This window comes from Myxocyprinus asiaticus, chromosome 4 (assembly GCF_019703515.2).
Source record: "Myxocyprinus asiaticus isolate MX2 ecotype Aquarium Trade chromosome 4, UBuf_Myxa_2, whole genome shotgun sequence".
NCBI classification, from domain to species: domain Eukaryota; kingdom Metazoa; phylum Chordata; class Actinopteri; order Cypriniformes; family Catostomidae; genus Myxocyprinus; species Myxocyprinus asiaticus.
In genome coordinates, this window is record NC_059347.1 from 49,258,771 (window position 1) to 49,286,061 (window position 27,291).

The following is a 27,291-nucleotide window of genomic DNA, read 5'->3' on the forward strand; positions in this document are numbered from 1 at the left end:
CGCTGTTTTCTGAGGAGACAAACTCTAGCGAAGTATTTTAGCGGCTTCCTGACATCATAAAAACAGTTTTAGATTAAATGTTCCAAGCTGAGAAACACAGGAAGCAACATATTTTATTACTCAGTCAAATTTATTTTGAGAAATACATTTTGAAAAATTATTAAAGTGTGATGGGTGATGGACAAAAGTTACATTCTTGTATTTAAGAGAGACTGGATTTAAGGCTCCTTACAACACAATCTTTTTAAAACCCCAGGTTAAGGCCCTTTTTAACCCTGGGTTGGGCAATATTTCACACTTTTGCAGTGCTAACTCTGAATTGTGGTGCCAAAGGTTTACAATGTGAAACATTGTGGTGCTTGAATGTTACGACGAGTTTTTTTGCAACAGACAACCAATCATAAACTATGTGTTTGCCGCTTTCAGTATTCATGTAATGTTCAACACTTGCAAATATTTCACACACTGTGTGCAGCCTCTTGAGGGAAAATGTCAAAACAGTGACAGCAAATGTGCTGAAGCAACTTTTTTTCCACAGATGGACAAGCAGTTATAAAACAGGTTGCGTGCTGAACTTGTATAAATCAATGTTTTTTTTTTGTTTTTTGTTTTTTTATCAAAAGATTTTAAATATGCAAATAAGCACATTAACAAGAACACAGGGTTTACAAATGTAGTTTGAAATCTCAAAATGTGAAGGTCAAAACCTGAAGGTAAAGTATGAGCAGTGTAAACAAGGAACAAAATAATCCAGGAATGCATAAACCCAGATGTGAAAAGCCCAATAGTGTGTAGTGCTAGAGATAATTCATTTTCCCTGTTCCAAACTAGTTCAGTGTGTGCATGAGAATATAATGCCTTTTTATTCGTTTTAGGAAATATTTTTTAAATAAAAACAAGGTCAAAACAAAGATGTGGGTTTTTCAATAAATTCTTGAAATCAGTTTATTTCGCACCTCAAAACAAGAAGGGAATGAGTATGTGGTACATTGGGAATGTAGACACAGCTGTAGTTTACATTTTTTTGGTGTAAGCTCAGAGAAAACAAAATTGTTAATACAGTCATAATAATTGCACTTCATAAATCTAGACTGTAGCCAGCTTTTGCCTCCAACAGAAACCCCTCTGTCGCCTTGCTCGAGTTTCTAAATTCAATTTACAGCTGAAATTTGACTGACAAAAGAAATGCTAATTTAACGCCGGGAACTGCTGTGCCATCCAGTTTTTCTTTATTTCCCGCCTCTCTATCCCACAAGGCATTAGTCTTCTCAGTAAACTAAGTGCAGTACATTCACAGGAAAGTCACAGTCGGAATAAATATTTCAGTGTCGAGACAAAGCTTATGAGCGGCCTCAACCCTGCTTAAACCGCTAGCACAGAGCTGAGAGAAACATCTCACCCTCTCTCCTTCCACCTCTAGATGAGAGAGGCACCACACAATGATTGTTTTTATCTATTCAAAAAGAGGAATGGTCAAGTGACACCATTGATAGGTCAGCTCCCCTCAGGTCTTTGCTTACTTGAGTGCGACAATACTATAAGCAATAGCTTTCACACCGCTCTGATTCAAAGCAATGAGGGAGGAGTCATTTGTTCCCAAACCAATTAAAAGCTTCAGCTCTAAAGACAACAGACAGCTCATTTCCAGAATTTGAAATCAGATTTAAGTTAGAAGATGTTCCATCTAAAGACACACCAAAAAGGCAGATAGGCCCAAACTTGGTAATGAGGGCAGTCTCATTTTAGAGCAACTTTTTTGTAACCATTAAAATTGTGTATTTGGAGAGGGTGGATTCCAGTGTAGGTAAATAAATGAGCCGATTCTGTTGTTTGGCTCTCAATAGTAGTTAAACCATGAGAACAGCTGAAACTTTACTGCAGCCAAAGGAGAATAAAATCAAAACAAAATGAAACATAAAAAAACCCTAAGCATTTTACACTCTTATTCCCTTAGCAGCCAATGCATATTATATACTACAAATATATAAAACAAAAATAGGTTCAAGTCTTCAAGTTCTTTAAATACATTATATTCATACTTCTAATTTCCAACCTCCCAGTACTTTCACTTTAAAATTTCACACCCCAAGCAGTGCTCTTTCTATGATAATCCCTAATTATTACCGCTAAGCTTTTTTTATTTTTATTTTTTTATTCAATTAAATATCCATTAACTTCACCTAAAAGCACTGATCTTGTTGCTTTTTGATCTTTGCAATTCTGCAATGTGTGAATACCTTTACCTCTTACAGTGTTTTGTGAGTACAGGTTCAGCCATATACTTTTATAGATATTGTAATTTTAAGACCATCATCTTCATCAAGTTAATCACAATGAGTTACTCAATATGTCGGGAGGAGAGGAGGCCATATTTTACTTCATTTCAACCATTGACTCTCACCAAAAAAAAATATTATTATTAGTCTCATAAAATAATTAAAAGAAGAAGAAAAAAAATAAAAAATCACAAAAAGAAACAACAGGAAAACAACCAAAAATCCCTCTTCGCAAAAACAAAAAAGAACCACAGAATCCGCATTTCGGATCTTGCAACATTCCATTTCCCAGCCAGCCATTCTCTCCCAGCTCTAAGCCGAGAGGCACCAATTAGCTTTCCAGCATTCATTCTGTATTTATATCCAGATTTTCTCCATCTGCTTAAAGCAGTATCATGAAAATTCCACAGCGAATCTAGGCAATCCGCAATGGCAACATTTGCAGCTTTTGATTAAAGATTTCCCAGTAGGTCTTCATATTGGTCAGCTTGACCCACTGCCACCCAGTACACCTCTTCTTATCTGTAAACAGGGAGGCGGATGTGTGCATGCTGGTGGTCCAACAGTCTCGGCACAGACACAGTCTCATATCCCTTCCCCAACATCTGCTCCTTGATGCAGGGAGGATGGATGTCATTGATCAGGTATTCCAATGATTGCAGACTGCTGCTCAACACTGACGTATTACACAGGCTTTTACTGGGCAAACTGCAGCACAAACCACCCGTGCTATCTATGGCAGGGTGATGATGATGATGGTGGTGGTGATGATGATGAGGGTGTTGGTGATGGTGGGGGAAACCCAGCTCTCTGTGCCCTGTCGCCGGTCCAGCCGTGGTGGTAGCTCCTGGCAACTCTTGAGGGTTGTAGCAGTCACTGTCTGGTGTAACCAGAACACTGTTCCAAGGAGGGGCGAAATACTGCCCAACGGAAAAGTTCCCATGCATCCCCACACAGTTCAAAGGGGAGGAGCTGACCTTGTCAAGCCCACCCCCGCCACTCATACTGGCCGTCATTGGATAACCTCTAGAGTAAGACACCTGCGCCCCACCCAGCATGATGGATGTGCCTGGGGCACATGTTTCGGGTGACTTGCTGACAGCTCCTCCTCCTCCACTTCCTCCGCTGTACATCCTCAACACCGCCTGCTGCTGTTGTTGCTTCTGCCACAGCAGGTAGTCCATACTTTCAGGATACACTCCAGCCTTTATCACCTCCCCATTCTGCCCTGGTAGCACCGTCCCTGAATAGGCCATGTTTCCTTGTGGAGCCACACTATTGACATAAGTCCCTCCTGAGGAGTTGGTGGTCCCTTGTTTGCATGGGCTGGGGTTCAGGGGTCCCATAGACGTTCCATTTTGACACACCTGCTGCAGAGCCTGGGCTTGGCAGTGCTGGTTGATCTGATAAATTATGCTCTGGATGGAGGGAAGGTTTGACTGAGGAGGGACATTCAGCCCCCGGCCCCCAGCCACAGGGATCACGGAGCCAGCCACAGTGACATTGGGAGGAACTGATAGAGTGGTGGCCTCTGGGGGTTTGGGAGGTCCTGCGTGGTACATGATCTGTCCATGGCAATGACCTAAAGTGCTGCTGTTTGGAGGCGGATAAGGAGCCACTGCTATCTGCGCCGGAGACAACTTAGTCCTCCTGCCCTCTGAATTTTTGAGAACGCCCTTTGAGGGTACAAAAGATGATGAGGATGAAGAAGATGAGGATGATGAGACTTTGACAATTGCTAGCAGACCCTGGTAGCCTCCAGTGTGGAGGTGGGGGTAGGGGCTGTACCGCTGTCCAGTGGTGTCATATCCGTTCACAGTCCGGTTAAGATGCTTGTGTTGTGGGACCCTGATGTTCGTGGGGAAAATCTTGATGGATAGTGGGTTGTTGGCCATCTTCTGCGCATAGGCATCCAGCTCTGCTGCGCTGGGGTAGCGCGGGGTAGACATGGGGACAGTCAGTTCACCTGTGAGGCAAAAACAAAAGAATATCATGAGTCAGGCTTTTGAAGGCTTGAAATTTAGTGCAAAAGTTGCATGGACTACTTTTTTGTCCTGTTTGGAGCTTGATAGCTTCTGGTTGCCATCTATTGCCATCCATAGCCATAGAGACGTGTCCTGCTTTATGAGAGCTTTTGTATTGCATCTCTGACTTCTGGATGTCGACCCATCACCTCAAGCTGAATTTTGAAAAGATTCAGCTTCTTTTCCTTCTAGCCAAAACCTCTATCACCAAATCATTCTGTCTGAAGTTAATACAATCATTGCCTCTAGGTGTGCAACAACACTTTGTCACCCTAGATGACCTGCTATTCTTGGTGGACCACTTCATGACAACTGCCCAGTTTTGTCTCTTCATGCTCCTCAACAAAGAAAATAAGGCCCTTCCATGATAAACACCCATGCATTATGTAATCTCTACCTGTCTAGTAATTGGCATTAACCTGATGTGTAGTTTATTGTAACCTGCATTGGTAAGAAAGTGTCTGCTAAAAACATAAAGGTAATTGTACAAACTGCAGCCACATAAGTCACAATGTTGTTAATTATGAATGTTCCTGCCTCCCTGTACAAACAATGTTTCATTCCTTACCCCAGTTCTCTCTCTCTCTTTCTATTCCAGAGGACGTTTATCCCTGGACAAATAGTGCTTTTTTAACTCGAAATCAAGCACCTTTATTAAACCAGTGCTTTGTGAAATTAATTTGGCCTCTCTTTTGTTCAAAATTGGGTTACCCTTGGAGACAGAAAGGAGAGTGTGCAAGGAGGATAAAAGGCTTGTTTAATTGCATTGACACATTTGAGATTTATAAGTAGTACCAGTAGGTCTTAGCCTTGGCCAGGCCAATTTCTCAATTACTCAATCAGACAATCTCCAAATGAAGAGACAGACCTACATTACCCCTCCCACAACCCCCTAAAACTCCGTCCACTGGGAATTTGTAACCGGGTTTTTTTTTTCTGCCAGATGAAAAGTGTGAGACAAAATGTACTGCAAGAGCTTTGCCATAAATGGTAATTGAAACATCCATTAAAAAATGCGTGCTACTGGCTTACTCCTATTAAAACGAGACGTCTTTAACCACATGTTGGGCAGGGCAGGAAATGGTACAAAACCTAATAAGCCTTAATGTTTAACTGTCTTCTGACAGCAAGACAATGTGACCTTTTAATTGGATCCTCTTTGGCCTTGATCAAAGTACCTTGAATCTGGCTTTTTGGGGGGAAATTAGTCACTTTGGGATTCTGAGGGAGTTAAGAAACATCTGAGCTGTGGCCTTGTGGTTCATGCAGTTGCACTCATGTGGGAGACCAGGGTTCAAGTCTAAGCTATGTTCTCATCCCATTCCCCCCTCTCTCACCCCTTCCTGTTTTCCTCAACCTTGTTTCATCTCAACCTTGTCTATCAATAAAATCAGCAAAAAGCCCCCAAAAATGTATATTTTAAAACAAGGGAAACAAGGAGAAAGAGCAGCACGAGGCAGCAGAGAGGATGAGCGAAGGTGAAGGGCTGTGCTGAGATTGGATTTTAACGACATTATTCAGGCAATTTCATGGCTACTTAGTTCAGTGTTACAAAAAGGCAGAAGAGTGCAGGCAAAGCACTCAATTTACAAGTGATAAATCAACTGCCACAAATGACTACCAGCCCTCGTAAAAAAATTATTTTAAAGGGATACATTTTTGGTTGTTTTTTTTTTTTTTATGATTCTGACTAAAATTAAACTGCCACAAATTAAAACGTCAGCAAATGTCAGAGTGATTTTACAAGATTTTACAAAAATAAGGGATCTATCTGTGAGGAAGTTTTCACATTTCAGATTGCCACACTTCAACCATCCTTTCCTCCTCAGCTTCCATTATGCTGGCATGGGTCAATCACTCAAATAGCTAAATCTACACATTCCATGTGCTCTAAGCCTTTTAAATCGTCTAGCACATTTAAAAAAAAAACTGGCAATAGAAAAGTGATGATGTTACATATCTAAGCAGAGTCAATGTAACTAGCCCTTAGCAGTTAATGTTTCAGTGTCAAACCACTTACAAATCTGCCATCATGGGGAAAAACACACACACATAAAAGTCTATATACTGTAGCAGTTCTTTGCTTCATGTAATAAAATGCAAATGCACAAAGATTCTTGAGAGCAAATAATATTGAGAAGCTTTATGAAATTATCTAGAATTTTTTGTATGGTCTCTAAAATGTCCTTCATTATAATAACTTAAGACAATTATTGTTTTGTTAAACTGACACCAGGTCATTTTTGAACCAAAGTGGCTTTTTGTATATGCAGAAGTGTGAATGAATTTTCAGAGCTACTGCAGTGGGTAAGATTTTCAGTAAATCATGATAACATTTTTGATCTCTTCCTCACATAAAGCTATCATATTTCTCCAAAAGACTTGAAATATTAAGAACAAATCATATGGATTTCTTTTGTGGTGCTTTCTTGGAGCTTGATTGCCCATGGTCAATGTATGCTTTTGTTGTATTTCTTTGGAAAATAGAAGTGTAAATATTCTTTATGTTAAAGAAAGTCATATTGGTTTGGAACAACACGAGGGTGAGTAAATGATGACAGTTTTTTTTTTAGGTAAAATATTCCTTTCTAAAACAATATTTTCACATTTATTTTATAGCATCATATCTCAGTTGAATAAATGGTCTAAAGAATGAACATCACAAATAAAAAAAGGTGTGAACGTGATGAAAATTAAAAACTTGTACTCACTACCTATTCCTCTACCCAAAACGGCAGAAATCCAAAATACTTCCAAAGACTCAGCATTCTGAAGTAGCTCTTTTATGTCTACTGACTATTTTTAAAGCATTCCTGAGGCTACAGAGGTCTGCAGAGTTTTTAAAGTGTGTACGTTATTTGGCATCTTCTCGGGCAGTGGATGAAAGGCTGCTCATCTCAGTGCTGTCACAGTCTAATTGGAGGTGTTCTAAATGGGTCAGATTAAATGGGGGCTGTCAAGCATCTGTCCGGACTATGTAGGGCCAGCGCAGGGGCTGACACTTTCAACCCCCTTGGTGACAGCAGCGCCTCGTCGCTTTGATGTTTCCCCACAGCCAGCACAGAAGTGTGGGTGGGGAGGGTTTGTGCATGTGTGTGTGTATGCAATACCAAAACTAGTTTCCTCAATTCATTGGCTCCAAAGAGGAAAAAGTATCTTTGATCATCACATGGTTTAATTAAGGAACCAGGCTTTGCCATGTCACTCTTCCTTAGCCTTCTATCTCGGTCCTTTCTTCATTCCATCTTGCTGCGTCAAGGGGCAAAAATTTGCTAATTACCATTAAAGTGCAGCTAATGCTATTGCCTCTGTGTTTTTGGGTGACAGGTTCATATTTTCTGTGTCTAAACTGCTCCGTTGAATTCTCTCATACAATGGCTAAAGCCGAAGTTGCTGTCTTTCTCTCTGGCTCACTCTTGTTGTTTGTCAACAGGCGAAAGCCTCCAGCACCCGACCTACCATCAAAGGGTTTCACACTTCACAGGCCACAGGGATTAGAGACCTTTCAGGCTCATAGAGAGCTGCTCCAACCCACAAAGACCTCTGCCTATCACTGCATCTATGAGCACAACGGTGGAGAGAGAGACAGACAGGCGAGTTTGAAGTAGCCATCACTCAATACATTTTCATGCACATTAAAAGCTGATTTCAGTCATACTAATACAATAATAATTTTTTTAAGGTCATGTAAATGCTTTTGTCTGACTTTGGATTTCCTGCCCAACATAATTAATTACTGCATGGACCAGCCATGTCAACAATCATGTCTGTCCATCATTGACTGTGTGATTTCACCACTTCCTGTGGAGTTTTTTTTCTGCGACCAACCGATCAATCAAAACTTGGTCGACCAAGACTCTTCTCATTGACTAATGTTTGGTCGACTATTAGGGGCAGCCCTAATAACTGGTCTTGGCACTGTGCACATGTTAAGTACGATGAACAAACATTCTCCCATCTTTAAATTCCCATTATAATGTGTTATGGACGTGACCGCTTCGGACGTTTCATATCAAATAGTACGGATATCAATGAGAGAATCAAACATCTATCGCAATCGTGCAGTCTTGATGAATATCCTAAGAATGTCTTGGCGGCCAAAGACTGAAGGTTTCAAAGCGTTTTAAACCTGATCTAAGCTAGAAAAAAAGTTCAAACCTCAAACCGTAACCCTATTTATTATATTAATGCATGTTACTGGTCTTATTATGAATGATTCATCCATGCATATTTGATATTTTATAAAAAAAAAAAAAAATTGACCTCGTAATCTTTCATCAAAATGTTACAACTTGCTCTTCCGGTGAAATGACTGACTATTCTCTGCTGACGCATGCAGTGGTAGTCAGTTTTAACCCCGCCCCTTCAAGAGTTATGCACACAAACCTGCAGCTAATGCAGAGATGGAGATGTTTTCCTCCAAAACTCCTGTTCCTCACCCCAAAGTTCCTTGGTTACAGGACAGCTGGCTTGAACTCACATTTCGGAGGAGCAGGAATAACAGCGAATTTGCGGTTGTGTTCGAGACATTATGTACCTGACCACTACTGAATACGTCGCAACTCGATGCCTCTGGAGTTTATTCATATTTTTGAAAGCAGATATCTTGGGATGTACAGCATAAGCATCTGCAGCATGTTCTTTTCCCTTTATATTTAGTGTAATGTGATTCAAAATGTTGAAATATTGTGATCTTTTACTCGGTTGTTTCTCACAAAGACGCAAGCAAAGACCGCGATGTGCTCGTGCGTTCATGTTGTCAGTTTGATCATCAGTGTGTTGAGATTGCTGCTCAATTTCCCTGGTACCCGGCTCTGGCTCGAGCAGCATGGTGTGTTTGTGTCGACTGCAAACTCGCATTCAGATCTGCCTCCATTCGGATATGCAAAGCCCACTTTTTACAAACCAATCAACAACCGATGAATAAAATAAAGTCCCCACCCTACACTTTTTTCTTGTTCGGAAAGCAGTTTCACTCAAAAACACGCCACAATGTGGAAGTCGGTCGCAACTTCCATTTCATGCCGATTTCTTAAACAATTAAAGTTAAGTTCATGTTTGGGTTATAAGCACGGTCCATAAAGTTGTCATTCGCCAAGCATAAGATGTAAATAAAAATTGCCGTTGGTGAGAAAATAAAATCATTAAGGGTCGGGCTATCGTTTTTACAATTACAACCATGTAATTTTGCAATTACGTTTTAAGTAACCAGCCGACTAACAAGTACGCAGTTTAAATGTTTTTGAAATTGAAATTAAAACTGCATACTTGTCAGTCCGACCCTTGCTGATTTAAGTGACATGATTCAAATCAAAGACATACACCCCATCTGAAGACTACCCAATTCCCCCACCACTGACGTGTGGTGAAAAGTAATTTGGAAACCCTGATTTTATGTCAGTAATAAATGATTTTTACTTATCATAAATAAATGACATTAAATAAAAACCAGATGGCCAAATGCATCTGAAATTTCAAAACACAACTTGTTTGACTTCCCCCTCCCCAGATATTACACCGACATTATCTGTCAAGTAGGCCATCCCCTGAGTGAGTGTATGTGAGTGTGAGATCTTTCATCTGCTCAGACCTGCGTGACTTATTGATGCTCAATGTCTCTGATCACGCTTGCTAGCACAGTGCAGATGGCGTCCTGTGATAAACACAGACACTCACACCTAAACACACACACACACACCCACATGATAAACTCAATACAAAATCCACACAAGAGACACGGTTGCAGCAAACATGCCGCAAAGGCAAACAAAATATACTCCAGTAAATAGGCAGGCATGAAACCACACTCTAGCACACATGCCGGCTCAGTGGAGTGAGGTGTGTTGTGGTTGTTTCTGTTTGCGATGTGTGTGTGTTGCTGTATGTTAATTTGGGGCAGGAGTTCTAACAGGTGTCTGCATGGGCGACAGTCTGCATTGCCTCCTGGGCAAAATGCTTCACACTTGTTTCATCTCAACATGTGACAGCCTTGTACGGATTAATTATTTCCCTCGAGGAAGGCAGCAATCCATTCCTTGCACTCTCTCTCTATCTACAGAGTAGAAACTAATGAGTATGTGTGTGTGTAAGTGCATTCAATCACACCAACACTTTGAGAACAAACTGAATTACACCCGGCCCTGTCCTGTCCATTTATTACTGATTATTTCTCTTCTTTTTACCAAAATGATCCATTGCGTTCACTTGCTGTTTTGATGCCATATGTTTACCAGCAATCTAATATCAGCACTGTCCTCAGCGAGTGTATTCACTCATGCATTGTGGCTTTCTCTTTTGGCATATGGACAAATGATCCAGTCCTGCCAGGCACAAAGCACTCGGAGAGAAAGAGGGAGGATGGGAGGGGAAGATTGCAGGAAGCAGGATGGCAGGGGGATAATTAGCAGAATGACCTCTGTCCTTAATCACTCGCGGCTGGCACTGAGTGCCCGTGTGTCAGAGCAGCAGTTCTCTAAATGCCATCTCTCATTACCGGCAACACACAGCATCCAGAGCACCGCACACACACAAAAGACAACATTTCCACAAGGCCTGATCTCCGCAATCTCCCTGCCATCCAGCCACACAATCGCACCGTTAACACATACCCGCATGGTCCAAAAAGTGATGTCCCACCATGGGGAAAATGGGTCAGGGCTAGGAAAGGCCCAGGTCAGCCTGGGCTGTGGATAGGATGAGGCCAGACGGAGAGTGATGAAGGCTAGAGCATGTGTCCTTTACACTCACTGGACTGCCCTTGAGCAAGCAGACAGTGTGGAGGAAGCATAATCCTCAATACTCAATTAAAACTACTCTAATTAGAAGCAAGAGTGTATGTGTGCTGGAAGGGGGCATCAGAATGATAAGAGTGGGAGGAAAATTGTAATTGGAGGTCTTTAAAAAAAGAAGAAATGGCTGTATAAGCTGTTAATTTGTTATTGAAAACAGTTACTGACTAAAATGATAAAGAACTCTAAAAAGAGAGTATAACTACTCAGAAGGCTGAATAACTTAGTACCATCAGAGGCACCAAGCTAAGGCCACATCCACACAAATCTGTTTTTACTTAAAAACTTCAGTTTTCAGTTTACTAACCTCATAATTTTCCAAAGCATGAGATAAAGTAAAGTGTTTTTTAAAATGCTTCATTTGCGGTGGAGGAAAACATTGTTTCAGGGTGGATGACAGGCATAAATTTTACAAAACTGCAGCCTGATCTCATGAAATTGATGTGAGCATTGCAATGTTTTTGCAAACTGAAATTACGTGCTTCATTACATGTTTGGTTGCAGTTTCCAAATGAAATGTCCAGCAGGGTTACCAAAACCAAGGTGAATTTTTAAGGTGAATTTTAGACTGAGGTTTTAATAAGTAAAACGTACCTCCCTAACCTAAATCTTTACCCTTAACCAACACCTAACCGATAGTGTTTTAAAATGCAAGTTCGAAATGGAAAGCATATTTTCTAAAGCAACCAGGTAATTATGTGTCGCTTCTAAGCCACTTTCATGTTCGTGCTTTTTAGCTGGACGCAAACTGCGGTTGTTGAGTCCAAAGCCCAACGCTCTACCAGGTATGCCACCAAGCAAGCAAATCATAATGTAAGTGGGTCTGTAATACAATTGTTAAAATGTGTCATTTTTCAAATCATGCGATAAAATAAAAGTGTTTTGATATCATAACATAGCGGGGGTTGAGTAATAGAGTGAAGAATAAGTGTTTATAAAGTCATAATCAGCAATTGTACTTGTTGTAGCGCCTCTAGTGTTCATTTCACCAGGAAACTGCAGTGAAACATAGAAAGTGGCACGTACAAGTCAGTTTGCAAAAAAGTATATAGAGTAACGTTCATTCTATGAGACCAGGTTGCAGCTAAATTAAAGTGTCTTCAAGCGAAAGACAAAGACAACTCTTTCAAGACAAACCCTGATCAAATACAGGCTTAGGGACCATAGACTAGCCATGGAAAAAGTGGAGACACAAATAATCCTGGAAACTAACTAATTAAATATTCTGTGAACGCAGTACAACTGGAGAGGTTGAAACACACATATACCATATTTTGTATGTAAATTCATCCTCATTTATCTTTTTATCTTGTTTCATTCATTTCCTATGTTTCTTTTTTGTACTTCACCCTATTTATTTTCTGTATTTCTGTATTGTCTAATTTGGAACTATATGTACTGTATATGTTTTGGTAATGTTGTAAATGTTGTATGTAAATGCTGACCATCAAGCCAAAAAAGATTTGTTGACTGACTCACAAAGAACGAGAGAGAGAGAGAGAGAGGGGCCAGATGTGAGCACATGTCCTCAGGGAGGTGTCTGCAGGAAATGATGCAGAAATGAAAGTTGTGAATATTTTCAGAGTCACATTTTCAATTAATCACAAAAAAACATCAACCTCCCATGGAGATTAGCAGATTACAGAAGCACAGCTGATGTCAAATATTTCAGCACTGTGAATGAAATGTGGTGAAAGAATAATGGAGAAATGTCCAGTCGTGTTGATCATGCTTGCAGAAGCGGGAGTGAAGGGGTTTAACAGGCACTGGGTTTCAACAGAACAATGAACACGCACAAAACCACATCAATTTTGGCTCAACAGATATGGGTTGTGGCAAGGCACAGATAAACAGGAACTGATTCTAAGAAACATACACATATGCAATGCACTCCATAAGGTTCAAAGCGTTAACCCCTTGCAAAAGCCTCACTTCTTAAAGAAGATGAGTTGTCGGCATGAATGTTTAGATGGGACCTGACAGCTATCAGCTTTGGCATTGGACGTTATATGCAAAAGTATTTGCACTGCACGTAGGTGCCTCTCCTTGTGCTGTAGATATTCTATAGTTTAAATATAGACACAAATGGACCTTGGTAATCTTGCAAACTATGTAGGATAGACAAGAGCATACTTTAAAAATCCAGTGGAAATAGTATGCCATCCAGGTACCTTTGATATACTATTTTCAATATACTATGATTTGGAACAAACTAATTGTAATCTCACATACTACTTAGAACAGATGGATACATCATTTGAAAATCCACTGGAAATATTATGCCATCCAGGCACCTTTAAAGTAGTATTTTCAACATACTATGATTTGGAACAGACTAATCGTAATCTTGCATACTACATGGGACAGACGGATACATACTTTGAAAATCCATTGGAAATAGTATGCTATTCAGGTACCTTTGATGTACTATTTTCACCATACTATGATGTGGAACACAATAACTGTAATCTTGCATACTACATAGGACAGACAGATACATACTTAAAAAATCCACCAGAAACTGTCTGCTATAATGCACCTTTGAAGTACTTTTTTCAACATACTATGATTTGGAACATTCCAGTTGTAACCTTGCATATTAGAGTACATAAGACTGACGGGAGTATGCATACTCCCCACAAACACCAACACAACCAGAGATTTATGTCTCTCTTTCTTTGACCCTCTCAGCATCAGAGTGGTTTCAGAAAAGTGGGGCAGAGCGGGAACGAGAGACAGTGAGCATGAAGGGCTTCTGGTGTCGTTGTATTCTAAACAATACCTGCATGTTGCTAATGGACGTGTCATCTGCTCTTCTCTCACACTGATTACTCAGCGATTACAAACCCAGGCCCCCAGTCGCTGTAACAACCGTTGCCGGCACAATGGAACCCTGAATGTGGCAGCTGTTTGAAGCTCTACAATTAACCCAGCATGCCACTGTGTGCCTCTCCGGCTCTAATTGAGTGGAGAGCTGAAAGAACATGGCTGTCCTCCCCCAGACCTACTGCACTGCAGGCTCGGGTACAGATCTCTGCCCCTCACACACACACATACACTAATGACAATAATAGAGCAGGACTGTGGACCTGTCTGATCAGAAAAGCCAAAAGCTCTGAAGAGATGATGAGATCTAATTATGCATCATAAATGTGTATGATAACTAAATCAGATAGGGACAATATTAGGCAATGGATGATCAAAGTATGAGGGGGAAAACATTGTTGCAAATATGAATGGCAATTTTCAGGAATCGTTAATACAGCAAAACGGTTGGGGAGGATTCCAAATACCATGCACACATAGCCTGTTTTTAAAACAATCTAATTTAAATACATTTGCTCAAGAAATTAGCGTACTGATATATAAAAAAATTAGTTAAAGGAATAAAAACAGTCACACGAACGAAATTTAAGTTGATAATTACAGATAATTATTTTTGTTATGGCTAATAATAACCGATATGATGCAAAGATGTGGTTTAGATTTTATTATTCTCTATTGATTTGTCAGTTGTTGTTTTGCTTTTTTTACAAACGTTTTTTTCAATCTTTATCTTAATCAAAATGTCCACACTTCTAAAACTTAACAGTAAAGAAGATGGATAACCATTTAATATTTTGTAACATCTCATAGAAAAAAGAGTTACTGTTTGAATTGGGGGGAAAAATAAGCTCTCAAATTGTCGGCTTCAAATCCTGACACTACATAATTAAAAATATTGTTCAGTATTGATAAACTGATAAATTGACCGTCACTCTGAGCAATCAAATCTTACTGGTTTCTGTCCGCAAGGGCTGTCACTAGAACTTAGTTTTAATGACAGCATTTCACAACAAATATAAAAGCTATCCCAAATCTAATCTAATATTTAGTTAAGGCCACACTTGGCTCTGATTTTAATTGATTCATTTCCCGCTCTGCTCTGGGTAAACTGGCAAAATATATTCTGGTAATTTAGCCAATTCCCCACTGATACCAGAGAGTTCCCAATCAAAGGTGAATCTCAGTGCTAATAAGCACAGGGGCTCCGAGTCAAATTAAAATGCACATGATAATGTGCGAGGTACTTAAGACCTTCTCTGAGGAAATAAAATTTTGAGGCAATATCCAAACAAAGATGCAAAACCATTTCATTTATATTACTCTCCAGCATGACACCATTTTAAAGCCAATTCCAAAATTTTAATTCAATGAAACAAAATGCCTTTTTTTTGGAGATAGTCCAAAATTGTTTTACTCACCACTATATCCCTCTCCCTTACCTCTCGATAGGCCTCTCTCTCCTCTTCTCTTCTCTCATCTATCTCTCCATTTTCTCTCTCTCTCTTTCTGAGTAAGCGAGTTTTGTTGGGTGTGCTTGCCGACTGGAATCACCTCAGGGCAAACACTTTATTATCTGCGGTCAAAGCGTCACTACAAATACCATTCTACACACACAAATGTCGCTTTGCATTTGTCTGCTCTCTGCTTGCATCGGGCCAGCAGGGCCAGGCTGCCTGCACACACACACTCCACAAACACATATACCTTTGTATATTTTGTAATATTTTTTGTGTCGTCTGTGTGGGCTTTTTTTTGTGCAGGTTATTGTTATTCAGCACAGAACGGCTTTTCTCTGCCCTCCTTACTGTTAAGGAGAGCACTAGGTTTGTGAGATTATATAGAAAGATAATAAAAATTCCTCATAGCTTGTAGCCAACAGGAGGAGGATAACAACCGCTCACCTCCCAGAGGAAAACCCCACAGACCCCATCCACTCACTCTCCTCCTAACACCTCTGAAAGCCCCTCTTCATCATTTGCAACAACAGGGACAGCAGTCAGCGAGCAATGTCCTCTTCGTGCCTGTGTGGAATGCTAACTATCAGCAGACATGTCAGGGGCATTGTGGGACGAGAACTGGGCGACTTTGTTTTTCCTCACACCCCATGCCACACGGCTCACTGGCAAATGAAAACAATGCAGAACAAAATCCAAGCAAATCGCAATGGGAAATGCACATACCGCTTTCAGTCTGTTGGTGGACAAAACCAAAACAACTTCAAAAATGCTTTGAAGAAAAACTCCAGGAGTCTCAATACAGGATCAACAATTTTGATAATCCTAAAAGCTTTGTTAAAATATAAAGAAACTCACAACATAAACTTTAAAATGTTTTGGGCCAGATCTAAGGGATATACCTGCCCACTGGATAAGTCTCTTAGATCAAAGAGAGTGTGAAGGAGTCTTCACTAAATACTATTATTTCTCTTTTAATACAGTAAACAGGGTTTGCTTGACTGTTTTTTCACGCATAGCTTTCATTAGTCATGTTTCCACTGTCGGGCCAAATGAAGGCGTACTAATGCGTGCCAAGGCCAGTTGCATTCACACTGTCACTTCTGGGGCTTAATTGTGCCTCCTCAGGGCTTATTTGGGGCCAACGGCCTTTTACCCTTGGGCCAAAGAAGGCCAACTGGGGATTGAGGCGCAGTCAATGCCAAAGGCGGAGTTTAGAGAGACATGCGTGTTGCATTTCGTTCAAGTCAGATGTGGGATATTCCTACTTGAATTCTCAGAACTCCAACCATAAAGGAATTCCATTGCCAGATGCTTGGAAAATGACGTTTAAACAACCAAAACTTCTACACTTCAGTTAGCATAACAGGGGATTGTCTGTTTCCTAGTAACCCAACGGATAAACAGTGCTGCTACGCTAGCATTTGTGCTACAGGTGTACGATCATCAAAAGAGAGTTTAATTTATTGTGTTTTGTACACCAGTCTTTGCAAATGTCGGCATATTTGTGTGACGTCATGCACCTGCATCTCAGCGAAAAAAATTGTGGACACATTACAAATCCGTTAAGATGCATAATGGACAAAGCGGTGCCCAAAGGAAGAACTTTCCGTGGTAGAGACCACTTGGGACACCATGGCAGTTAAAGTCGGTAAGTTGTCAAAAAACGTCCACCTCCCTCCCTGCACCCTATCTGTCCTTGTTTCTTATCCTGCCCACCAACACACACCCACCCATCCACCCACACCCAGACACACAGTGTCTCAATAAAACTCCGTCTTCAAAAAACAGCTAAAAACACATCTTTTCCATGAGCACTTAACTGTTCACTAATAAAAAGTAAAAAAATTTTTTTATATATATTCTTGTTGTACTCTAATCTGGATACTACTATTCTGATGCTAGTGAAACTTTATGTAGCACTTTTGTACCACTGTCTCCTTAAGATGAATTGCTTATGATGTATTATTCCTCTTTTGTAAGTCGCTTTGGATAAAAGCATCTGCCAAATGTATAAATGTAAATGTAAATAACGTTCTTCAAACAGTGTGTGTGGGTGTTTCTCTACTCGGAGGTCTACCAAAAGCCACCCACGAAAAACCAAAAAATTAAGCAGCCCATTTCACTCTTAAACACCAGACTCATCTAACTTTAATAAATCCCTCAACCACCTCATTCACCTCTGGAGTTTCTGAGGTCCTAAAGTCGACAACGAGGATAGGCCTCTGTTGTATCTGAACACATCTTCCTGGGAAAGCAACAATGAAAATAGGTTCGCTGCAATGGCAGTAAATGGGGATTAATGGACACTTGGAATTCCAGTGTTGCAACTCATTCTCTGATGTTCTAAAAAAAAAAAGTTCTGAGGGTGAAAATTAAAAAGACCTAAAAGAGACGACGAGCATGACGGGAAAAAATTTGCCTCCATCAAAGAAAATCTCACATCACGACATCACAAGCTGCTTGACAGAGCTAAAGATAATGAAGCGATTTCAAAATGTGAAATGATAAAGAGAAAAAAGTAAAATTTTGCTCATCTCTGAGATGCTGACCTCTTTCTCGACTGCTTGATTAGTATAAGAAAAACTTTTTAAAAACAGTCTCACACACACACTCTTAGATGCACTCACAAACGCACAGTGTGTGGTAGAGAGACAAATCTAAACATTTGATTGGTAATTATATAGACTGTGACAAGGAGGAACCGCTCCCGGCGGAGTGTGTGTGTGAGATTGTTCATCCGCCAGAAAGGGGAGGAGCCGTTCTGTCCACCAGGGGTCGGAGGACATGCTGCCTTTCACCAGGGGAGGAGCAGCTGTCGTCCACCAGAGGGTGGAGGAGTGGCTGAGGACCAAGCGATGGTGTGTCCGGGGACCAGCGAGGAAGTTTTTCTCTCTCTCTTCTCTCTCTCTCTCTCCCCCTTACTCTTTCCCTCTCCCCTCTCCCTCCCTTCATTTCTCCCAGGGCTCCAGAGAGGCGGGGAAGTCCTGCCGGCAGAAGACAGCCGGAAGGATAACACCTCCCCTCCAGGAAGGGAGGAGAGTACGTCATACCGGAGGTTTCCCCAGCCTGAATCGGGTGGTGGAAGAGTGTGACGAGGAGGAGGGCGTGGCCGGGCTGTGAGGGTGCACGGCCGGCACTGAGTCACCTAATCAGCCGGGAGGGGGATAAAGATGAGCCGGGGCGCCAGTTCGAGAGAGAGACACACGCATCTGTGTGTGCGCATCTGTGTGTTTTATGTTATGTTCAGTTCTTTTATGTCATTAAAGTTATGTTGACTGTTCTGCCGGTTCCCACCTCCTCCTTACCCATCCTGAACCCGTTACATGGATGAACAAGATTTCAGTAGTAGATAACAGTAAGAAAAAATGAAGGGTCTGCAAGTTTGTGTGTGTATATATGCATGTGTGCATGTGTCAGTATGAGGGTGATCTCGCTGTGAGTTTGTAGGTAAATAGAAAATGAGGATTGCCTGCAGCTAGCCTGGAGCAAGTCTCAACCCTTCTGCTCTCTCATTTTGAAAACAAGGCCTCCACTGCTTCAAAATGAATATTAAACACCACACACACACACACACACACACACACACACACACACACATTCCAGTGCTGGCAAAAACAATATAAAGCCAATGACCGGTTATTATCAGTGACCTACTTAAAATCTCACTAGACAGCCAAATCACAACAGGGATCACAACTGAACGACACAAACAAGACAGATTTTCATCTACAACATTTGTTTATTTATATCTAACCTGTCTTTGTTTGCTTTTGACAATATGTCAGAGAATATTAGACCAGAGACATGTCAGAACAGAGAACAAGAAATCCAGTCAAGCACACCAAATCTTTAATACTAATGCTTCAGATACTAATTTGCCAGAGAGACTGTTAGCACGCGCGTGTGCACACTCACACACACATGCTTTACCCAGAGGAGAGTGAGTGTGTAAGGCAGGCTATTCTAATTGATGTTCAAGGTCCCAAAGGAGCAGCAGCAATGTTAGTCTTGCACATCATGTACTACACACTTCTATCTCTCTCTGTCTCTCAAACACATCATCAAAATTAAATCTGTCTTTTTTCATCTTTCTTCACTAAATTCACCCTTTCTTAAAATAGACATATTTTAGATAGAGAAAAAAATCAGAGACAGACACGCAGATAGATAGATAGACTGATGTGTGTATTTCTAGCCTCTCTCCATCTTCTGGCCCCTGACGGAAGATCAGACTCCGAGTGTGATCTAATTTCCTCAGCTACTCTAGGAGCCCTGGAACCCCTCCATCTCTACCTCCTACTCTCCTGCCCTCCATCCCTCCTTCCAAACAGTATGTGCACCTTGGAGGCCCACATGCCAGCATAGGGCACCTCGCTTACGCCTGCCAAAGCCTTCGGCAACAGCCGCTAGCATCCCAGGCCCTCTTCCCCATCCTGCCCTGCCCTCTCTGCCTGTGGCACCCAAAGCACCAGGATATGCACTGAAAGAATGGAAAGGCTGGTGGGTCCCCAGCAGTGTCTGGAAATGAGCCTCTGGACGATGCTGGCAGGGTGCAAGTTTGGAAGGGGACATAGCCAAGATACAAACAGACATGTTACACCCTTGATAAACCTGGTCAGTTTGATGTTGATTGCCATGACATCCCCAAACAGAGTATGAGGAGTATGAGGCAGCGTTGCCAACTAGTTTCAATGGAAAGTAACTAAAGCCTGCTCGAAAAGTCGCTAAATGTCGCTAGATGATGGCATACGCTAATTAGCATATTCGTGATGTCATCGCGTCTCATTTGAATTTTGCATAGTGTCCGCCCTTTACATGTGTTTGCTTCTCTGTGCTTACTGTACATACTGTAATACCCTATTAATTCCCTATATCTATCAATCACTCAGAAAGAAAGTTAGAAGCAACAGAAACTTATCTTTCCTCTCACGCAGCACTCAGCCATAACAAACCACTATGTGCATATTTAAAAAAAAACTATGTGCATGTCTACAAAAAAACCCAAAAACAATACAGATTTGTGATTAATCCTTGACCACGCTGTTTGCACATGCGCAGCTCATTCACGTCTATGTCAGCTGCCGTGCGGTCAACTGATTGTGCTGCTCCGTCTTCTCGCCTGATCACCTCTCTCACTCTGTCAGTCTCACTGAACAGAATAGACGCAGAGAGAGGTGTGCCTCCGAGTCCGGGCAGGAAAGCCAGACCACGCGCTCGTGGGGCAGTACAGGCGACTTTCTTCTACGGAAGGTAGCTAAGGTTTGTCAAAAAAGTCGCTAGATTTGTCGCTAGGTGCTTTTTTGAATAAAAGTCGCTAAAGAGGTCTGAAAAGTCGCCAAATCTAGTGACAAAGTCGCTAAGTTGGCAACACTGGTATGAGGAGATTCCCCCTATACTATGTAAAGCGCTTTGAGTGCCTAGAAAAGCACTATATAAATGTAAGGAATTATTATTATTATTATTATTATTATTATTATTATTATTATTATGGGTAATGTAGGCTCTAGATGGTCAAACATGCCCAATTGAAATACACAAATTTCTCTTAACACACACCAGAGTAATGAAATAGAGGAAAAGGTAACGTTAAGTACATGGGTTCACGAAAGAATAGAGAAATAAGGAAAGAGGGTAGCTGTCAATCAACTGAGATGAAAAATTTACAAAAAAAGCTGTTTTCTATCCAAACAGGACCACACAATAAAAGAGGAGTGTGCTTTTGGAGGTAATTCCTGATGATAACAGTGCTCAATCCATGAGAAAAGATCAAAGCATGCAGATACCTACAAAGTCCTACTCACTCTCAATCTATGCAGGCCATCAAGGAAATCAGCTTAGCATTTCAGCTGCCCCCGTAAGCATGTTTAAACACGCTTTGCTTTCCTCTGCTGGACAGAAGGCACACTGCACTGCTGTACCAAGACAATCTGGTAGATGGCAAACATCACATGACCTTTATACAAGCTTTTTTCCATTAATGTAAGAACTGAAGATTCGGTTCACATCTGATGCCTTGTCCGGAGATAGCATGGTACTGATTCTCACGTGGATGAAATCTTTCCCATCAGGCTATTGGAGGTGATAATCTCCCTCTACCGGATTGGTCGTTGTGACCCTGTACATGATGTCCCAGTGCCATATGTGCATCTGATTGGCTGCCAAACACTGCTGTGGCTCAGGGCTTAAGAAAAAGAAATGGTTCTGATCCAATCACATGATGAGAGACATACAACTTACACAGATGAGTGTGTTATGGATCACATGAAAAATATGCATCCAATCTACACACATATCCCTATAGAGGAAATTAAACTGTTGGGGGGACAAACAGCCAAACACGGTGTGAAAGACAGGGACTGAGAAAGAAAAAACGAAAGGAAGGAAGAAAGGAACAAAGGAAGGAAGGAAAGAAGGAAGGAAAAGAGAAAAGAGAAAAAAGAGTGAAAGAGAAAATATGCAAAAGAGCAAGAAAAATAGCAAAAGAAAAAAGGGGCGAAAGAAAATGAAAGAGAGAGTGAAAGGAAAAAAGACCCAAAACAGCCAGAGTCCAGCACAGAGGTCAGTGGTAGTGACTCTAATGTGGCTGGCCCCAGTGCTCTTGTCTCCAGGGTCCACTCTGATGAGGCTCTGCCCTCTCGCCCATACTTTCATGTCGCCATCTAAGCTACTGGCAGACAGACATTGGCGGGGGGCTGGATGACAGCTACAAATGTCACCCAAACAGGGAGATCTAATTAGGAATGACAAGCCCTGACGCGGGAGAGTGCCGCCACATACTCTGAAAATGTAGGCATGCTGAAAGCAAGCGTCTATGATTTATAATTTAACTAATGCCTGCATTTCTTTTTCATGTCTTGGCTAGAAGGGGGAAAACTCAAAAGGCCTCCTCACTGAAGCTAATCTAATACGGTATTTTTAAGGGCAAGCGGTCAACGGGTTTTTAAAAAGCATGTCGCTCTCACTCTAGCTCTGTCTAACTCTCAACACCCCCCTCCATCTCATGCTACCTCCACTTTGCAACACACTTTCATTTTTTCAAGCTCTCTTTCTGCAAGACAGGGAAAGAGGTGTGATAATGAAAACAACCCCCTTTCCTATCTCCCACCTCTCTCTTTCTCTCTCTCTCTCTATCTCTCTCGTTTTGCCCACTAAGCTCCAAGACTCAGGGGAAATTGATTGTCTGGCGGGCCGATCCGAGCACTCGCAGCGGATACTGGAGCCAGTTAAGTCCTTTTTTATTGAGGGAACGAGGCATTTTTAATGGGAGTTGCATCAATGAACTGTGCAGGCCCTCAGGATCTGCATGCAGAGGGGGAATGTTTTACTTTTTTAATACCACCTGCATGCTGAATCTGAGAAAAGGACAGCAAAGCCAACCTGGTCTAGCAGGTAAAAGCTAGGATACACTTTTTTTTTTTGTACACATTTTTTCTGGGTGCCATTCTGTTTCGCACATGGTCGAGCGCTCAGCCTCTCAAAGTATACTCTTTTGACCACAACCTGCTTTGTGATGTATTTTTTGCAGTCAACACCAGGCGCATGCGTCAACGATGCGAAAAAACACAGAATTTCCACGTGTCAAGAAAAAAGAGGCTGCACGTGGACACCCAGTACTGTGCTGATGACGAAATTCACGACACACAGACTGTGTGCAAGATGTCCAGCATGCGGAAAACCAAAGAATACTTTGGCTGTAACTATCTTCCTCCATTATCTCCAGTAGTGATGTGTCACAATAGTTGACTAGTCATCCAACAACTTGTCAATTAGTGGGGTTGACCAGTTTACCTAGATTTTTTGTTTTGTTTGACATTTTTAGCACCGCTGCTTCAATTAGCGTACTGCCAATGTGCTGCACTTTAGTTGTTAGACAGTAAAACCATCTCTGAAAAGTTTGGCCATTAAGTTGTCTTATTTTGTTTTTTGAGCATGCCACATTGGGCATTGCATTTTTAAGAGGGCATGTCAAGTACAAAAATTGTCCAACTTTTAAAAACACATCTCGACACACCTGTATTCTGTTCCATTCCGTTGTGCTCAGTCTAGCTATTTTTGAACACAAGAATGTTTTTGAACGCATCTTATGTAAGGATCCCCTAAGAAAAATGTCTGCTCTGGGTCAAGTGAACACAAAATCAGCCTAATTATACAAGGCTTCCTTAGGACTGATTTGTCGACTTGTTGATTTTGAAAATATGTGAAGTACGAAAAATATGTACATTCATAGTTTCCAGATTGCTGGTCTGCTGCTCAAGGGAATGGTTTCAGACAGTAGCCCATAGCCTGTCTTCTCTCTCTGGCTAAAACTAGACATCTGTCTGCCCTTCAGCCTTTGACCAGACAGTGCAGTCCATATCAAAACAACAGCAAAGATACAAATACAGATACTCTAATTAATTACAAACACACAGTTGTCTTTTACTTATTGTTATGAGCTTATGCTTTACTGTCAAAGGCGAATGGAGGAGGCCAGGAGGAGTGACTCTGTGTGTGAGATAGAGAGAGAGAAAGAAACTGTTCATTTCCTATTGATTTCAGCACCAGACCACCACTGACTGGTTCTCAATAATAAGTCCAGAAAGAAAGTGGCTAAATCCTGCTGAAATTGGAGGGAGGGAATCAATTTAATCAGCCATGGCGGTCTCCATCTCTCTCTTTAGCACTCTTTTTCTCTGCCTTTATTTTTCTCTCAAGCATACCTCACATTTCCCACTTTTTCTATTCCATATCATGGGTTCATTTCTGATCCATCCATCCATCCATCCATCCATCCATCCATCCATCCATACATACATCCAACCACCCATCATCCATCCTATTTAATTGTCCATCAATCCATCATCCACCATCACCTGTTTGTCTGTCCATCCATCCATCCATCTGTCCATCCATCCATCCATCCATTCATCCAAACCTTGTTATGGAGACTCTAGTCTATCAATGAATCCATTTCACTGTCCACTCGACACAAATATCTCAGATAAGGGCAGCAGATATCCTTTTGTACAAAACTTGTCATTTCCTCCTGTTCCTATATGCACAGGAAGGAGAAAGCAGAACGACACCATGCTGATCTGTGAGCAGCAGGAGGAACATGCCACCCTATTACCTTTAAGCTGCTCTGAGCTAAGAGCTGAACCTAAGCAATAGTGGTTAGACCTTGCATGTTTGTTTGCTCGTCTGCCTGTCTTCACTGTAATCAGCTTGTGCCTGTGGTATACCACCATGTCAACAAACGGAATGGAAGGCATATGGAACGTTCTAAAAGCAGAACAAAACCCTTTCCCTCTCTAGTTGTTCCTTTCTTCACTCCCTCTCATTACATGAAGAGCTCCACCAGTTTAAATCTAATCTGAGGCTTTAAGCAGAGCCCTGGGCTCTTCTGTTGGACAAAAACGGTAGGCTGTTCTATACTTTCTTTAATACCGGAGCCTGTCAGAACCAGTTTAGTTGGTCTGTAAAATTCCTGTTAACCCTGAACAAACATGGACACACACATGAAAACACACACACACACACACACACACACACACACACACACACACACACACACACACACACACACACACACACACACACGGTGGTGTGGCTATCCTTGTGAGGACTCTACATAGACATAATGATTTTTATATTGTACGAACTATAGATTCTATCCCCTACCCTAATCCTACCCCTAAACATAACCCCCACAAAAAACTTTCTGCATTTTTACATTTTCAAAAAAACATTGTTTAGTATGTTTTTTAAGTGATTTGAATTATGGGGACACTAGAAATGTCCTCATAAACCACATATTATAGCATAATACCCTTGTAATTACCAGATTGTAACCTAAAAAAAAAAGTCCTCGTAAACCACCCAAACCCGCCCACACACACACACACATACCCACCCACACACAGCGTGGCAACCTGAGTATTTGTTCTGCATGTCTTACTCATGTGTGCGTGTGAAATCCACATATGGCAAATGAGCAAATTTGTTTGTGTTTTTGCATATGTGTGGGTCTGCAAGGACATCCACCGCTGAAAATGTTTAGCTAACCTGAGGGCTAGAGTTGAGTTAAAACCTTGAAGCTTCATTAGTGAACCTCTGCGGTCAAGTCTTTAATTATTGCTGATTCAATTTTCCTGTCTTGCAACTTTCCTGAACTATGAGGATAAACAGACTGCAAATTTTCGATATACTGTTGCGAGACCCAGTAGTTATAGATCAGTATATAGACAGAGCTGTTACATAAGTTTAGTTGAAAAATTCTGTTTCTGTATTACTTTTGTAGAAGTTACCAGGAACTACTACTATTATTCCTGTCCATCAGGGAGATTTGATTATAATAATAAACAAGATATAAGAGCGTGTGGAGGATAGAAACACATGGAAAAAATAACAGTCAGTTAAAACAGATTGTGATGGTTTAAAATTACACAACTAGATTAACAGAACTGAGATGGTTGTGGTAATTAACATACATGTTAAAGAAGAGTATAGAAGACAAGAGCACAGAAGACTATTGTAGTGTAGGACAGAATATAGTAGTGTAGAGCATTCGTAGAAGAGTAGAGTAGACTAGAGCAGAGCACAGCACAGAAACTAGAGCAGGGGGTGGTAAAAATATTGATTTTCCAATGCATTGCGATCTTCATTTGAACTTTTCATCTTGATATCGATTGTTAAATCCCAAGCTTCATCTTTTTCTCTTTGTGCAACCCTTCACTACAATAAGTGGAAATCACTCGCTATGCAACAAAAATGTATTTATTTGGCAACAATTTGGTAAATGTTTAGATTTCACTCAACAGTGATTGTGTAGTATAGTGGTTAATTGTTCAACAGCAAGATTCTTTCAACGCATGTTGAAAGTAAAAGTTGTTCCGTGTAATGAGCGTTGAGAGTAAAAGTTTTTCCATGTAAACGCATTACATGTTTAAAGACGAGATCCACGAGACCCATTTGTCATTGAATAATGTCTCTTTTAATACCCATTCTGTCCTCTACAGTCAGTTGTTGATAAAAATTTTTTAAAATTAAAATATAATTCTAATCATGCATAGCACAGACGAGATAAAGCCATTCAAGTCTCATACGTTTGTACAGGTGCTCTTTACAGAAATGCTGGCTTTGTTAAAGAGACAGTACAGGTTTTAGCACGTGTTCAACAAATCAGTGTAAACACTTGTAAATGGTTAAATTATGCAATTAAACAATAAACATGTAACAAAATATTATATGTGAAATATAATATCTTATTGTTTGATTGAATGCATGGATTTGCTCATTTTTAAATGTGACAAATTATGAAAAACTAATAAATATAATTAGTACAATTAATATTTTCATAATGTACCTAGTTAGAAGAACCCCTGTATAATTAACAGCATTAGCTTGGAGAGAATTTCTTTCATATAGAAGCAAAAGGGAGATTATAACTGAAATATACACATAAAAATCGATATCGAATCGAAATTGGAACCGAAAGCTTGTGAAACGGAATCGAATAGAAAAATCTGTATCATTACCCAGCCCAATTGAGTAGAGTACAAGTTTGTGAGGGGTCCCAGGCACAAGGATAAAAGCCAGCAGCACTTGATTCAAGGGTACAAATAACAAGATGTTAACTATTCATGTCCAAACAAGGCCACTGTGAACTAAGTGAAGCTTCTTGGGGCATGAAATGAGTGTAATACAAACATTTTGAGGGTCATTCAAGCTGATGTCATGAATGCGTTTCATCATGCTGATAATAAAAAACAGCCTGTGTCAACAGAATACAGTGTGAAAGAAAAGTTTCTAGTCAAAGCTCATATATTCATCGTCATTGTCATCAGAATCTAACTGCAGAGTCAGATTTAATTATTCAGTCTGAGAGAGCTGGCTCTTCAGAATGACATCATTTCTAATACACTTTGCCAGCAACAATCAG

At 40.9% G+C, this 27,291-nt stretch overlaps 1 protein-coding gene across 3 annotated transcripts in view; it reads right to left on the reverse strand.

Moving 5' to 3' along the window:
• Positions 1-915: 915 nt before the first annotated feature.
• LOC127440087 (protein FAM222A-like) overlaps positions 916-27,291 on the reverse strand; it is a 71,416-nt gene continuing 45,040 nt past the window's right edge. For 2 of the 3 annotated variants that reach the window (XM_051696472.1, XM_051696471.1), the window contains exon 3: positions 916-4,242. In XM_051696472.1, coding sequence (XP_051552432.1) covers positions 2,795-4,242 — 1,448 coding nt within the window. In that variant the 3' untranslated portion in view covers positions 916-2,794. Of the gene's footprint in view, positions 4,243-21,172; positions 21,537-27,291 lie in introns of those variants that run through there. The other variant, XM_051696473.1, reaches the window with a different exon arrangement.